The sequence below is a fragment of the Rhamphochromis sp. 'chilingali' genome (genome assembly GCF_963969265.1).
Source record: "Rhamphochromis sp. 'chilingali' genome assembly, chromosome: 1".
Taxonomy (NCBI): domain Eukaryota; kingdom Metazoa; phylum Chordata; class Actinopteri; order Cichliformes; family Cichlidae; genus Rhamphochromis; species Rhamphochromis sp. 'chilingali'.
Genome location: NC_137929.1, coordinates 42,454,911 through 42,470,899, shown reverse-complemented (window position 1 = coordinate 42,470,899; position 15,989 = coordinate 42,454,911). Strand labels below are relative to the sequence as shown.

Below are 15,989 nucleotides of genomic sequence, written 5' to 3'. Positions count from 1 at the left end.
CTGCTCAGAGATCTGAAAAGAAGTTGTAAAAACGTTGCGTTTCTTTCAGAAATGAAGTACCCACCATCGCTGGCTTCATCATACCTAAATGTCCCCAAGGGTGGTATTAACATATGATGGGGGATCTTTACAAAAAAGAGCTTTAGGAGCTGCTGTGTGACAGGCAGATACGGAGGAAGAGGCTTCAATGGTTTCGAGACAGTGAAGGTTCTAGCTTGTTTCTTATCTACAGACTGATGACTTTTTTGTTGCTATGAGTCCTACCAGCTCCATCGAACTGACTGATGCTAACAGAAACTCTCTTGTTCCCTCATAACCCTGCAAGAGTGGCTTTAAGTAGCTGTCGCTTCATTCCCAGGAGCGGACTCCTAATCAGCCCTTTCCAGCATCTCAGGTTTCTGTTGAGGATTGGGGTCCATCGGACTCGGGTGGCGATTGTTTAGTCGATAACAGGGACAGTTTTACAGTTCAGTTACAATAATATAGGCTGTGTATAGCTATATGTGAGACCAAAACAACAGCAACAATTGAGTGAAACCTGCTGTTCTTTGTCTTTCTTCTAAGCAAACCAGTCTTCCAAACCGTATTTATCCCAGATTTGGGAAAATCTTCTGTTATAAAAGGTAATTCTGATCTGAGGTTGAAGTTGATTCTGGGTGGTGCTGGACTGGATCAGGCCCACGGAGTCTAAAAGCTTAAGAACCAAGTAAATGGCTGATAGGCTTCAGTCTAGACTGCTCAGGAACCTCCTGGTAACCACAGGTTGCTAGGGGTAAAAAAAAGAAAAAAAAGAAAAAGAAAAAAAAAAGGGTCAGGAGACCAGTGGGCAGCCCACTAGCCAGGGAAAAGTACGTATTCCACCAACTGGTTGATGAGTGGTTGCTGGCAGTGATACCACATAAAAGGGTGCTACGCCAAAAACCTTGCTGTGATTTGTTTGGTATCCAGTGGGTTGTCATAGGGTTATGTGACACCTGATAGACACCGACTTGCCCGCAAACACTCGCTGACCACCCACCAAACTTGGAAAATGTTCCACGAGTCCTCAAACCCTCACTCGCTGCCTGCAGAGCGGGTGGTACGTTTTCAAAAGCACAACACAAAAGTCAGCACGCAAGTCGGCATCTTCCATGAAAATGACTGTAATTTGCTGGTGATCAAAAGAAGTCATGAGGAAGTTTCTACTGCAGCACCTTCTTTGTGACCAATTTCACCCAGAAACAAGCAGCAGCCAGCGGGTTAGGGAATACTTTTGTCCCTTTTATTATCAAATCAAGTGATTTTCATTTTTTAATAAAGTTTTGCTTTTGCTCCTCATAACAGATAAAAACTAATGTGCTGTTTAATGGAGCCAAGGCCCAAACACAAAGGCCTGGACACTGGATGGCACAGCATCCTTGTCCAAGCACCAGCACAAAGCTCTGTACATTTGAAATGTGAAACAATTACACAATGATTTCACCTAAATTTAATCTACAGCACCTATAAATGCATTACGTTTGGTCAAAAACACCAAGTTTAACATCATATTTGATATATTCATCTATATTTCAGTGTGTATGTAAACACACAGTAAGGATTACTTTTCTCACCCAGTACATCAACATTAACAAACCCTGCTGCCACACACCACACTGTTCTCCCTGGTGAAAAGCCCTGAATCAGGTCACAAAGTAACAGCGACTTCTTCCTGCAAAAAGTCCCTCTTATTAACTTGATACATATAGTATGTTATATCATGCCAACAGACTGCAGCTAAAGCTAACACATCCCCATTTTAAAACATCTGAATCCTGATGACTAAATGATCATAAATCAGTTTTACGATCAGGAAACTCAATAATATCAGACCACTCTATTCTGTGTTTCCAACATAACCCTATTAACCCATCCTTTATGCAGGTAATAACTGAAGATACACAGTCCTCTTAGGAAGTACAAGATGTGCATTTAATCTCCGTCCAAGTGTTTCATCTGGTTCTGCCGCAGCTTCCACGCTAATGTGACAAAACTCAATTCAGACTTGTCCCGCCTGAGAAGGAAGATTATCATCACGAGTTTACACAAAGCGACTAACAAACGTCAGGCCTTTCTAAGAGTGTGACTTCTTCACTGACGACCTGTGCAAGTCTTTATGAGCTTGTTAATAACAGAAAGCTGCACTGACAAAACCAGATAAGATCATAAACAGAGGAACGCAGCAGAATTAGGGCAGAACTATACCTTTATTTCTTCTCACATATATGTGGCTGCTAATGTTAAACAGAGTTTAGAATAACGAGGTCAGTTCAAACTGGTTTTTTTTTCTTTATGATATCAGTCAGAGGCTAACATCCCTGACAGCTCTCTCCCACTGCCTCCCAACTTCCAAGGGAGAGCTTCCCATATACAGAGAATGCACTGAGGGGCTGCACCAAGGCCATTGTAAGATACTATAAGGATTATTTTCAACTGTGAAGCACAGCAGTAAGCATGCATTACAAGTCTGCTTTAAATAACACGGACACACAGACACAGCAGTAGCAGGCAGAGCACCTTCATTAGAATAACCAGCAGAAATTGCTTGTTGTCCTTCAGAAAACTCAAATCTTGAAAAGATCACTAGAGGTCAAATACAGCTTAAGAGTGGCCAAAATTCAGGCAAAGTATCAATTATTAATTAATTAAGAAGGGAGGAAAAACAGACAGGAAGAGGAGGAGGAGGAGAGCAGATGGAAAGGAGTTGCCTGGGTGATTTTTGCCTTGTGAAGTGTGATGGGGAGACGATGAGGCAAAGACAGGGAGAGGGAGCGAGAGGAAATACAGGGAGGAGTAGGAAGGTGGGGATGGTGTGAACCACAACAACAAATAACAGACGAGCAGAAGCAGACAGATGGGATGGAGTAAAATGACAGAAGACGTGTGAGCACAGACTCACAAACACATGTGAGCACGCATAGAAATACACAGATAATGCATGAGCACACACATACACACAGGGGGATTTTACATGCGATGCTGCCAGTGGCCCAGATGGTGTATTGGTAGTTGTAGTGGCAGCCTCGACACAGGCCCTATTAATAGAAAGAGTCGCTCCGTCCAGAGCCAGGAACAAGCTGCACGCCTCCAACTGTTAAATCTGAGCAGAGGAGACTGACAGGGTTAGACGAGATTAGAGCGAGCAGCTCCCGAGCAAAGTCACAACTCAGGTCCTTTGGAGTGAAACGGCTTTAAGAGTGTCTGACGAGGCAGCGCTACAGCTGTGCAAATACAGCTAATCCTCCGGATAATAATGATAACGTGACAACATTTCACTCAGGTGACTTCAGGATATTCTTTCCTCGAGGTTACGACGAGCGATCTGTGTGACAAATGTGCTATGATCAAGTCGTCCCGACAACGAGTGTGAACTGCGCGTGGAGCGAATGCTGCTCCGAAACAGCTGGACGATAAATCCCGGTGAGGCTGATTGATGGACGCCAGCACAGTGAAAATGGCTGGCACCATGAAACACCTTTCAGTAAATTTCCTCAAGTGTGAAATAAAAGCACCCAAAAAAACCCCTTTAATTAATTTAAAACAAACCCAATGAAGTCACAGCACACTTCCTCCGTGCTGCTGCAGTTAAACCTGCACTTCTTTCTGAACTTCCCTCTCCCTTTATGATGAAAATAGTCTTTAGATGACCTCTGCAGGTAGTCGCGCTTATCTGCTGTACCTTCTCTGGAGTGGTCGATAACTCGGTGTGCCTTAAAATTATATGCTTTGCAGGAGTGCCTCGGGACTCTAAAGGGTTGAGAAGCCCTGGAATTGATTGTGTCAGTTGCTGAGAGGTTAAAGGAAAGTAAGCTAATAAGAGGGCTCAGAGCCAAAAGGCTCAGACCTGCAACACTTAAGAGCCAGTCAGAGTCAGTCCAAAGCTGTTACCATAACAGGGAGGACACAACAGCAGCAGCAGGCGAGGAGGCTGAAGGATGGCCTCCTACACATCATGACTCCTCTATTCAACAATATTCTTTACAGTGTATTCATAGATTCAGCTCTGTTCACTCTGTCAGAATCATCTCACTACTAACAATGATAACAGAAGTTAACTAGGGTATTTAGCAGTTTTCTTCCAGCTTGGTAAGATCTGTTTAAATGCTCAAATTTAAAAAAGATTGCACATTAAAGAAACCCAGTAATGCCTCAATCACACTGGAGGAAAAACAGGATGACAACCTCTGACTAGAAAAACATCTATGGGGTTGCCCGATTGTGGTGACCAACTAATTTAGTGTGTACCACCCTCTCTGGGGTCAGACGACGATAAACTGGTGGACGGCAACTTGTCTCCAAACTCACACCAGCTCCAGTCACTCTCACGTGGATTTGGAAAGGTCTGCAAATAATTACCGTCTAATTTATGAACAGACTGTCAGAACACTGCAATCAATATGAGTCGGTCTGATGAGTGTAACCCATCTCTCTGAAATGTCAGGTTGCAGCTACATTGCTGCCCTGCAGCAACTATCTGTGGAGGAGTTTTAGATGTATGAGGTTCTGCCTGGACTCTGAGTGCAAGCAGGTAATGTGAACGTCGGTGTATCAAAGTAAATCAGCGATCTTTGCCATTTTATCACAAACAGATTCCATGTAAATACTAACTTAACCAACTGAGTTTAACTGCAGACTAATTCCATCTCAATGCAGCTTTGTCTACATCTTGATCCAACAAAGTCTCTTTGAGGACAGCAGCTGACTGTGAGTGGTCACAGACTTGGTCCCTGCTTTCGAGCAACCATTTCAGAGTCTGCAAGTTCATTGCATACGTTTGTGCCGTGGTCTGCAACCACTGCTTTTAAAATCAGCCTCATGGACACACATTAACAGTCTTAAAAGGTGCTAGATGTATATGCATTTTATTTTGAAAGATCATCAACTAGCTATGGCTGTGACTTTTGCTGTTCTGCTACCTACACACTGTCTAGGTCACGCTCAGATCCTGGATATAATATGTACCAGTTATAACAATGCACCTTTAAACAATAAAAAATACTGGAAGCATTTGTTTCTGAAGTCATCTTCGGGTTTGAAGTGTTACAAAAGGTCTATGTGACAGAGCGAGCAAGCTGCACACACCCACTCAGTCGCAAGAAACAAGTCAGAAGGTTAGTAAAGTGTTAAGCTTTTGTTCCCAGCAAAGCCAAAAGTTATATAATAAAAAGATGGAAAAGGTTTAGTTCAGTCTGGCTCTGCCCGGACAGTCAGGCAGAGGAGGCTTTACCGGCTGCAGGCTGCGGGCCGTTGTTACTGGGTGTGGCCTTATTCCCAAACACAGCATCGAAATCTACGGTCATGGCGGGGCCGCTCTGCTGCAGAGGTTGGCTGTCCAGTCCTGAGGAATGCAATTAAATATGACTGATTAAAGCACCGTTTGTGCTATTTAGGCTGCGCGAGATAGCAGCTGGAGACGCTTTATCGGGCACACTTTTACAAAGGAAACAGCTGTACATACATCCATCCATCAGACAGGCCCAAAGTCACAGCTTTGCTTTAAGTAAGGATTCCAGCACCTCCTGCTTAACTAATCCCATTAGATTAGGAGCACGGACGCTACAGTCCCCAGTGTACTGCTATTGTTGTTGCTCGATGACTCGGGATTCTGCGCAGGCTGTCGGGGACGTCAGCCTTTCACGGGAGAGTTAAGCCAGTGCACGAGGAAATCCACTGACGCACCTTTTTGTCTTTCCGCATCCCCGACTGGGATTAGGAGCTTGAAGCCTCGGGGGAACGGGCGTCTTTTGTGGGATCCACAAAACAAGAATACGCCCCAAAAACGTCACCATAAAGCACAGATATGCAATTATCTGCATGTAAAATGTTGCTCTTACAACATTCAGAAAAAGTGACGTCTTAACAACTAGCATGCTGCTATTTGTGCACCTGTAATTGGCAATTCTGTCACGGCACAAGTTTCCCTGACTAAAACTTTGCGTGTATGTAAAGGAAGACTCTGCCATTTTGGATATAAGCTCATTAATTTCCCAGAGATGCTCCGAGCTGACATCTATACTGTATGAGACACTGGTTTGGTGCTGGCTCAGAAAGCTCAGCATTGGGGCCAATCTATTCAGCTATATTACACGTAGAGCTGGGCGATAGAACGATAACGATATGTATCGTGATATAACTTTTACTCGATAGAGAAATTACGCTATCGCGATAGACCTCGCCGCTCTTGTCCTCAAAAAAAAAAAAAAAAAAAAAAAAGGTCAGCCAATCCAAATTAAGTAGCGCAGAGCCGAACCAATCACAGCCGCAGCGTCACGTCGCGTGACTTGTTACGTACAGCACAAGTGCCAAGCCGCACGTGTGTTTGTTTGGGAAGCAGCCAGCGGGTAATGGAGGAAATGAGTGTGCCGACTAGAAAAATCAACCGAGCGTGACCGAAGAGAAAACAGATGATGGTTCCAACGCCGGAGAGATTGTCGAACGGAAGAGCCAAAGAAGTTCCGTAGTGTGAAGGTATTTCAGCTATTTCAAGTCTGACAAAAACAGAGTAGCGTGCACTGTAAATTGTGCCGAAAACAAGTCTGGAAATACAATAAACTGGTGCATGCGTCACACTGTGCGCCACGTTATTGTTTCGGTGAAATGAATTTCTACAATACTGTTACTGTTAATTCTACTCTCTGCAGTGTTTAAATGCTTACATATACACACAGTTACTGTCCCTCCACACATACGACTCGGTTCTGCTTCTATGCCCCAGCTTTGTTTACTTTTTCCCACCGAGGCTTCTAGACTTCTGATTGGCCAACATTTCTGCACGGTTAGGAATCTAGCGCCACCTGCTGCTTTGGCATGTTCATAGCAGCGTTTTCCTTCATTTCTGCCTTTATGTGTGGACGGGATTATTTTTTAAAACGAAAACGGAAAATCTCCGTTTTCAAAAATACCCGTGTACGTGTGGACGTAGCCTCAGTCTCTGACTGGAAGCGCTAATTCGTCATTCGGCTTTTGTCAGACTAAAGTAACTGTTAAAACTGTTTGAAAAGCTCAGCTATACAACAAGGAGAGATTGAGAATTTCCTTTTAGTTCTCAGTTTATTTGATATTGACAAAAGTTAGTCAGTTTTGTCTGTTCTTCTGTAAAACAAACTAAGATTTATTTTTAGAATTAATATTTTGTTTCTAAGTGGAATTGACAATTTAGTCTGTTTCGTTTGTTCTATTTTGAAACTTAAACGCTTTAGCGGCTGCCTTGTGTGTAGTTTGCAATATTTGCCTTTATTTATCTGAAAAAGTCTCATGTTCCTTAAGTACATCTACCCTGTTGAACTTATTATGGGAAATAAATATTTAAATAAAAACAAGCTGCTGATTATTTCACATTTTACTTGTGAGCAACGGCACATTTAAATCTTACAAATATAGTTATTTGGCTCATATCGTGATAGATATCGTTATCGCCTGAAATGAAAAAAACATATCGTGATATGAAAAAATCTCATATCGCCCAGCTCTAATTACACGTTGTGCTGTCCTTTGATACCATGTTTCTGCAGCAGTGCACCAGCTTTTAAGTCCGTTTTTGTTGTTGTTTGTTTGGCTTTTCGCTTTACCAAAAAAATATGTTGACACCCACTGAAAAGCTCCAACAAAAGCACTTTCTTTCTCTTTCTCATTATGTTTGGTTTTACACTTACTGGGAAGCTTTTAGTGCATCTACAGCAGGGAGAAGGAGCCGTCTTCTACCTGATTGCTATCATCTTCACTTCACCCGTCTCTTGTGTGAGGTGGTGTACTCACAGTAAAACAGAGCAGAGAAAAAACACTAGTGCAATCATGAAAGACTCAAACTGAGCTTGAATGAACCAAAATGGTAATAAATGAAGTGAATACCATTTCTTTTTTGGTACGGTGGTAAAAGTGTGAGTGAGAAAAATCCCTAAAAAGGATCATTCCAGCTGAAAAAGTGGGACAAGTCAGTGCATCCCTTTAATGGGAACGTTACAACTCGTGGTCTCAGCTAGCCACACATTCTCTGTAAAGTTTTCCCCAGCACAGCGGGAAGCATATTTCCCTCAAATATTAAAGTACTCTTTTAAAATACATCCTCCGTCTATTGCCCGACTGAAAACCCGATCAGTATCTCGTAATCTTACATCCTCTGACATTTCCTGAAGCAAGTAAGCTTTGTGGTATTTCTGAGAAAAGTACGGGGGACATTTATCTGAGCTTCTGGGTCAGAGTCCCTGATAATGTGAAAGGCTCATATCTGAAGTGAGGAAGTCGCTCTGACTGTAACGTGGCCAAACTCTGCATAATCCTTTATCATAAAGCCTTAAATACGCCGCACTAGCCCAGCTTACAGACGCATCTTTGCGCTACATTTTGATCCGAAGCGGCCGATTGCACCCGCTGAAATGTCGACCTTCTTCTTTTTTTTTCCCCTCCACACAAATTTGTTGGGGTGCAGTCTGTTCTCAGCTTTTCAGCCTCAAACAAACAACAAGGAGACGCTGTGTGAGTCTCACTTCTGTACTGAGCAGCAGAGATTGGAACGCAACACAAGACGCCGACTGGGTCACGCTACATTAGCCCCTGAAGAAAACACGATGACGGTGGAGACGATGATGGTGGTGGATGGATGGTTTCCATGACGAATGGTCAGATAGATGGATGGACACAGGTGCTCAAGTGGCAGCCAGAGGGGATATTACAGAAATAAATTAACTTGTGTAAGTCTGATTATACGCATGTCTGCATCCCTGCTGGTGCATTTAATTTTATATATATAAATATATATAAAAATAAATGAAAACGTGTATGTATGCAGGTAACGTACCTCCCCAGGCACTATTGGCGTTGGAGATGGAAGGAGTGCTCTGCACAGCAGGGATGAAGGCCGGCTGAAGATCAAACAGGTCACTGTTCAGATTGGGCACACTGAGGAGAGAAAAGCAGAGAGGCAAGCCACAGAAGAGGCGAGCAGAAAAAAAAGAAAAGAAAAAGAGGGTGAAAGAAATGAGGATGAGTCGAGAGGGAGGAGGGGGAGAAAAAAGGGGAACAGGAGTCGAGTAAGTCAGCGAGAGAACAGAGAGATACGGAAAGACAGATGGAGACGCAGCATTAATATTTAATCAATTGAGCATAAATAGCTAAAGCCACCACTAAAAATGTTCGTTTGTCACAGATAAAGATTAATCCTCCCGCTCTGAAGGGCTGTAAAAACTTCCAGAGAGCAATAAAGCAGTTAGGAGCAGTAAATTCAGAGCGTGCACACTGGGCCTAAATTCTGTTCTGATTATCAAGAATAAATAGTCTTACTTTACCTCCGCTACAGCCGGAGATGAGATACGAGAAGGATGTGTTGTGTTAGATAAGAATTCTTTTTAAAAATGCACGCTGACAGAAAACAAATATATATTTTTAATCTCTGTTGCACAACAAGAGGAGGTTTGTTACGGTCTTTAAAAAGTTCATTAACATCTTGAAACTTCAGCTGAAAATCTGTATTATAATATAAAGCACCTCCTGTTGAGTTCAAATGGCTGGGCACCAGCACCTAAAACCCACTGCAGCCCTAATATTTCACCCACCGGAGCTGTGAGTAAGAATGTAAATGTCATCATGTCTCCAGAGCAAAGTCTGCGTGATGTTGAATTTCAGGCATGTGAGAACAGTTTAGCTAATTAAGTCTGTCATGTGTCCTGCCTCCTGGCAGCTTCCTTAAGTGTTTCCAGTAGTGAGAACTTGTCTGCAGTGGACTATCTCCTGTAGTAAGAACGTAACAAGGACGATGTCCTGACCGATTCTCCTCATACTGCACAAAGTTCACGAGTGACAGCGTAATGTAAGGTTAGATCACAACATTAGATCTTCACAGCATCACCATCATTCAAATGCATCTTTTTAAGTTTTCTATCAGCTCCTCTTTAACAGTGGTTATCGTCTGTCTGCAGACTTCCTATACGGGCTCTGCACTCATACAAACTAAAGAACAGATTTAGTAATGTGTCACGCCAGTGCAAACTGGGTTTCAATGACAAGACTGTATGTAAGAGGCAGGAACTCAACAGTGCTCCCACTGATTTTCACCTAGGATGCCAGGATAAAAATCACGTCAGTCACATGATCACCCTCAAATCAAAGCCAATATGTTTCATGGACTTGACAGAAAACGAATCACTAACTCATTTGTTGCTTGTGCATCACATCCAGATGACAGTCTGAAAAGTAGGGGTGGGTTTTGATAATCGATTTATCGATTAATATCGATTCTGGCTTGGATAACGTGATATCGATTCATTAAAATCCTGAATCGATTTTTTAATATAAATTTATTTTGCCCAAAATGCCAGAATCTCAGTTTCGACAACCACCAAACAGCTAAAACAGTAAATAAGAGCAGGTACACGGATTCTGCACAAAGACGCAAACACAAAGCGCGGACCCGCCGACGGATCAGAATCAGTGAGATGTCGCCTTTCTCACCCGACGGCACGGTCGGGGCTGAAAGCCGACAGCTCGCTGATTCTGATGTTTCGGCGGGTCCAAGCTTTGTGTTTACGCCCTTTTTGCGCTGATTCTAGAGCTGTTAGTTTGATCTCTCTCCAAACAATACTGACTGAACCAGCAGCAAAAGAAGATTCAAACTACGCTTCACATAAACATCGTACACTTCATGCACAGCTCTCTCTCTCTCTCTCTCTCTCTCTGTACTTCAAGAACAGTTTCCCGTCTAAAAATCTGTTTTCTGCATTATTCGCTTGCTTGTTACGCACAAGTCTACGTTGTTTACAGGCTGTCGGCCGCTCTTTTTTTCCCTTTTACTTACTTGCGAAAAGAAAACCTAATTTCTGCCGTTCAATACTGAACAAATGTAAACTTTTTAAAATGATGCAAAATGCAAAACGTTAGCCGTGTCTCTAATAAAACTGCTGTAACTTCAGAGGTAATGTTCATATGTTGATTAATGGTTTTCTTTTGTTTTTGATGAACTGCAGAATATTTTTATAAAACCCAGGCCAGGAAAACCACCTTCATGTTTTTCTGTTTTATCTTCAGCTACTTTGACACAAAGGCCTCTGCTGTGATGCTCACACCTTTGATAAAGTCTTGTGAGTGTCAGCTTCCTTTTTATAGATGCAAAAATATGTAAATGTACTGATCTGAATTATAATATTTCTGACTGTCTGAGGCAAAATTTCCCAGATTCAAATCGAATTGAATCGAATCGATTCTAGAAATCAGTGACGATACCCAGCCGTACTGAAAAGTAGCTGCCTACTAACACAGGAGGAAACAATGTAACTGAACGGACCAATCACAAGTGTTGCAGACTGTGCTGATGTAACGTGGAGTTACATTTCTCCGGGTGAACGTCAGGCTGTAGCGTAAGGTTTTAGATGAGTTACAAAGTAACTCCTGTCTACGTCTAACACAGTGCATTGGTGTTAGAGCTACACTGTAGCTGGTCAGTGGTGCTGTATCAGTTACCATATTACTAAGTGGGTTTCATTTAAGAACTCTATGTGCTGCTCTTGTCTCAAAACCTGCTGCTTGCAGCATGAAGTCAGATCTCTGCTGCACACAGGACGGTGGTAAAATGCAAATTCCTCACCGACCTGTTCAGTAACGTGCACACCTGTGCTCGTTACTGAACATCTTTACAAAGCGCTGCATATTTAAGCTAATGGCTCCTTTTCAGTGTGATGAGTATGACTGTGTGAGGGAGGTGTTTGGCTGTGCAGCGTGCTCACCTGTTGGTGGACAGCGTGGAGCTGAAAAACTCCGGGGTCTGCGTGACGTGGTTGTTGTTGTTGGCGCTGCCTATCGACTGGCTGCTGGGGGAGGCAGAGGGTGGAGTCTGCATGGTGATCTCCTTCAGGCGCTGGTCCTGGAAGGAGAACACACAGCCGGGAGTGTGAAAAACAGCACAATGTGACCAGGAAGGCAACACTTAAACAGCTATTTCCCACAGAAATAAACAAGAGGCTCTTTTCCAACAAGCTCCGATCCGGGGGAAGTGACACACTGTGTGCACATGAAGAAAAATACACATTTCCACAGAGGAAAGCACCACCCTAAACCTCCGCAGTTATATAGCTTTGTGTTGCTGTTTTTGATTCAGGCATCTAATCTCACAAATGAATGACGTGACGCAAGGATGAGCAAGAGAAAATACACAGGAGAAAGTACGCTTTGGGGATCTACAGAGTCACTTCTTGGCTTTAAAAGCCAGGCCAAATGAATTCCCAGCCTCAGATTATTGTGCAGTTTCGCCTGCCAAGGCTGCCGTGTTGTTTTTGATTCAGCGCACACAACAATACAATGACAGGCTATTAGTGTAAAGTACTTTAAAACTAATTGTTTCCAGCAAATTCTTTTTTGTTGCGATGCTAAAAAGTCCAGCAGCGCTTGACCCCGAGACTCAGGTGCTGCTGAAACGCTGAATGCGGATCTCTCTGGTGACAGAAACACCGACATCAGCAGAGTCCAACCAAACTGGAGAAAACAATAACAGGTTTAGAATTTTGTGCCTTTTCCGCTGATTCGGGAAGATGAATTCAAACGCATGTGAAGCCTGAGCTGCGCACGCCTTTACATTTAGCTGAAACAGGAGTAAAAAAGCCTGCCGTCAGGTTATGAAACACATCTGGATAATGCAGTTTTAAATAATTTATTCATCAAATCATCATCAAAGCACTCTGAAGGTGTTCCTGCAGCTCTAGAGACTCTTAACTCTTGCATTAATATAAAGATTTTGCATCAGGATCAGCTCGACGGAAGACGTCCAACTGTCAAGCAACTCTGTTCTCAGTCATCTGTGTTAAAATTTAAAACACATGATAATAAAATAACTAATATCGGTTTCTCCATGCGAGTCACAGAAGACGCTGAAGCTTCGAGTGCCGTTTTCAGCGACCACATCGCTCGCTTTTGTCATTCTCGCTGTTGTTATTGCCTGTTTCTCGTCTCACACTCGTGTCCTTCCCCTGATTCGCTGTGGCAATGAACTCATTTCTCCACAGGGATCGATGCACATATGTCCATATACTTTATTGATAGTGCGTGTTTAAAGAAAAAAGAAAAAGGAAAAAGAAAGGAAACAACAGCTCTGACCAAAGTGCTCCCAGTTAAAAGAAAGCATTAAATAGAATGAATAGAATAGCCCTTTATTGTCATTGTACATGTACAATGAAACTGTGGGTGCTCAACACCAACTGTGCAGGAAGAAATATAAATAGTAGACAGCAGGAGAAATACATACAAAAATAAGAGAAAGGCACACGTTAGAGAATAAGTGGCAAAAAATAAATCACGTCTTAAAACAAGAAGGAAAACTAAAGTGCAAAACTAGAAATAAAATGGACAATAAAAATAATAATAAGTCAAAAAAAAAAAAAAAAAAAAAAGAATGAAAGTGGCCAGAAACTGACTTGAACCAACACTTTTTACACACTGTGAGGGATCACTGCCTTACTGTCATGGTTTTGCTTGCATAATGACAATAAAACGTCTTGAATGTTTAAGCTTTCAGGTGCTTGTCCAGGCATTTTCACTTCAGCCTGAACTTTCAATGTATGCAAATGTTCTACTGCACTTTACAACCTCGTCCACCTTTCAGGGATTTTGGACTTTGAGCGGATTAATAGGCAGAAGCTCCCGCTGCTGCCGCGCCGGCCTCAGCCAGGCCGAGTCCTCTTCATCGTTATTCTGACAGTGCAGCGAGGAACAAATGGGAACTGCTGTTATTGTTTTGGCCGAGGCCCCAGCTGGACAGTAGCTGAGCGTGAGTGCATGTGTCCATATGGACACCAGAGAGCGCAGACAGCTGGACTAGAGTATTTGGACGACCCCCGCTAACCCCAGAGCTCGTTCTCTCTCTTTTCAGCTCCTCTTCTTTACTCTGTTCTGCTCTCGCTCTCACTTTATCTCCCCTCTCCTTTCTTACTAAACCCAAAAGGTAATCGGTGGACCCTGGCAGAAACGGGGGGCAACCAAAGGCACGGAGTAAACAGCGTGCTAAAATCCAATCAAGCACGTGCACGCGAGCGCACACCTAGGCGCGCTGGCTGGCTGGCAACACACAGACAAGTGTAATCTGCCAGGATACACACAGAGATCCCAGTAACACTGGGAGACACGTACTGTATCTTTTCTGCCAGGATGTAAGCACGCTTAACATGCACACACACACTGAGTCGCTGTGTTGTAGCTTCACTGCTCCTACTCAATTACAGTTTGCTGTAAGGCAGGACTCCCAGGGCTGGAGCAAGAAACGTCAACACATTTTACACTTGACTTTTCTATTGCTCACTTCGCCACTGAGACTGCTGGCCTTTATCCTCGACTGGGAGTTCAGAACTCGCCAAAGTTACTCGACAATCTTTCAGCAGCAACGCAACAACAACACAGCCGGTCTTCTACCGGTAAAGCAAAGTGGAGCAGTATGGATTTTATTTCTCCTCCCCACTTGTAAGTGCTTAAATGTTGCAGGAGATTTGCAGTAGAGTTTTTCCAGAGACAGGACTGCAGCTACGCTCGTCATGGAGGTGGTTTTTGTGTGGCTATTATTCTTTATTTCCATATAGACAGGCTGGATTATAGGATGGGTTTAAAGAGCTTCAAGCACAGACTTATAACAAGCACTCCGACTCCAGCAATAAAAAGCAACATCCACACCTGATTTACGTTTGCATCACTGCCGACTTCTGTGTCTAAATGACCCGATTTTAATGTCGAGGACCATCACTGGCAACGACAGTGGAGGAGCGTGTGGTGTCTGAGCCCAAGGGTCAGGAATGCTGCTGGAAGCACGCCTGTCCATTTATGAGATTCACTGGGTTTTACACTTGAATTTTGTCCCACTGTATCGAACTTTCAACACAAAGTTCTTGTCTAATGTCCAGAAGCATCCAAGAAAAACATTCAGCGACTTGATGTGGCCTGTGCCATCTTTTTCTGTGACTTCTTCCTTGTCTTCAAAGTGAACATTAGGTTCAGGGTGGCTTATTGCACAAGTTTAACATAGTCATGACTTTCAAGGGGGGAGGAGCTAAAATCAGGTATGGTTTTTTTGAGCATGTGTAGACGTAATAGGTTTCACGCTCTGTGTCACACAGCTCGTCTGCTCTTGGCCTGCATGAGGTCAAAGAGAAAGGATGAGCTCCAACCATCTGCTGTTCAATGACAACAGAACAACCAAAGTTTCATCAAAACTCAGAGTGAGAACGATGAGCATCATTTTAAACTGTGGGAATCATGCAAAGCTGCTCTAATACAGTTCAATAAAAATGAGCATTCAACACTGAACACTACGACATTATCTGCGCTATATCTATCCATCCATCCATCTATATCCATCCATCTATATATATACATACACATGTATATACATACACATGTATATACATACACATGTATATACATACACATACATATACATATACACATACATATACATATACACATACATATACATATACACATACATATATACATGTATACGTATACACATACATATATACATGTATACGTATACACATACATATATACATGTATACGTATACACATACATATACACATGTATACGTATACATGTATACGTATACACATGTATACGTATATGTATACGTATACACATGTATACGTATATGTATACGTATACACATGTATACGTATATGTATACGTATACACATGTATACGTATATGTATACGTATACACATGTATACGTATATGTATACATGTGTATACATATACGTATACATACATATATATACGTATACATACATATATATACGTATACGTATACATACATATATATACGTATATATACACACACACACACACACACACACACACACACACACACACACATATACACACACACACACACATATATACACACACATACATATATACACACACATATACACACATATACACATATACATATACACACATATACACATATACATATATATATACACATATACATATATATATACACATATA

General features: G+C 42.4%; 1 protein-coding gene across 2 annotated transcripts in view; it reads right to left on the bottom strand.

Moving 5' to 3' along the window:
- LOC308402332 (phosphatidylinositol-binding clathrin assembly protein) overlaps nt 1-15,989 on the bottom strand; it is a 117,765-nt gene that overhangs the window by 25,829 nt on the left and 75,947 nt on the right. Inside the window, exons 11-13 of one of the 2 annotated variants that reach the window (XM_080891081.1) lie at nt 11,730-11,866; nt 8,813-8,913; nt 5,246-5,356 (exon numbers count right to left, since the gene is read on the bottom strand). In XM_080891081.1, coding sequence (XP_080747207.1) covers nt 5,246-5,356; nt 8,813-8,913; nt 11,730-11,866 — 349 coding nt within the window. The remainder of the gene's footprint in view (nt 1-5,245; nt 5,357-8,812; nt 8,914-11,729; nt 11,867-15,989) is intronic. The other variant, XM_080891082.1, reaches the window with a different exon arrangement.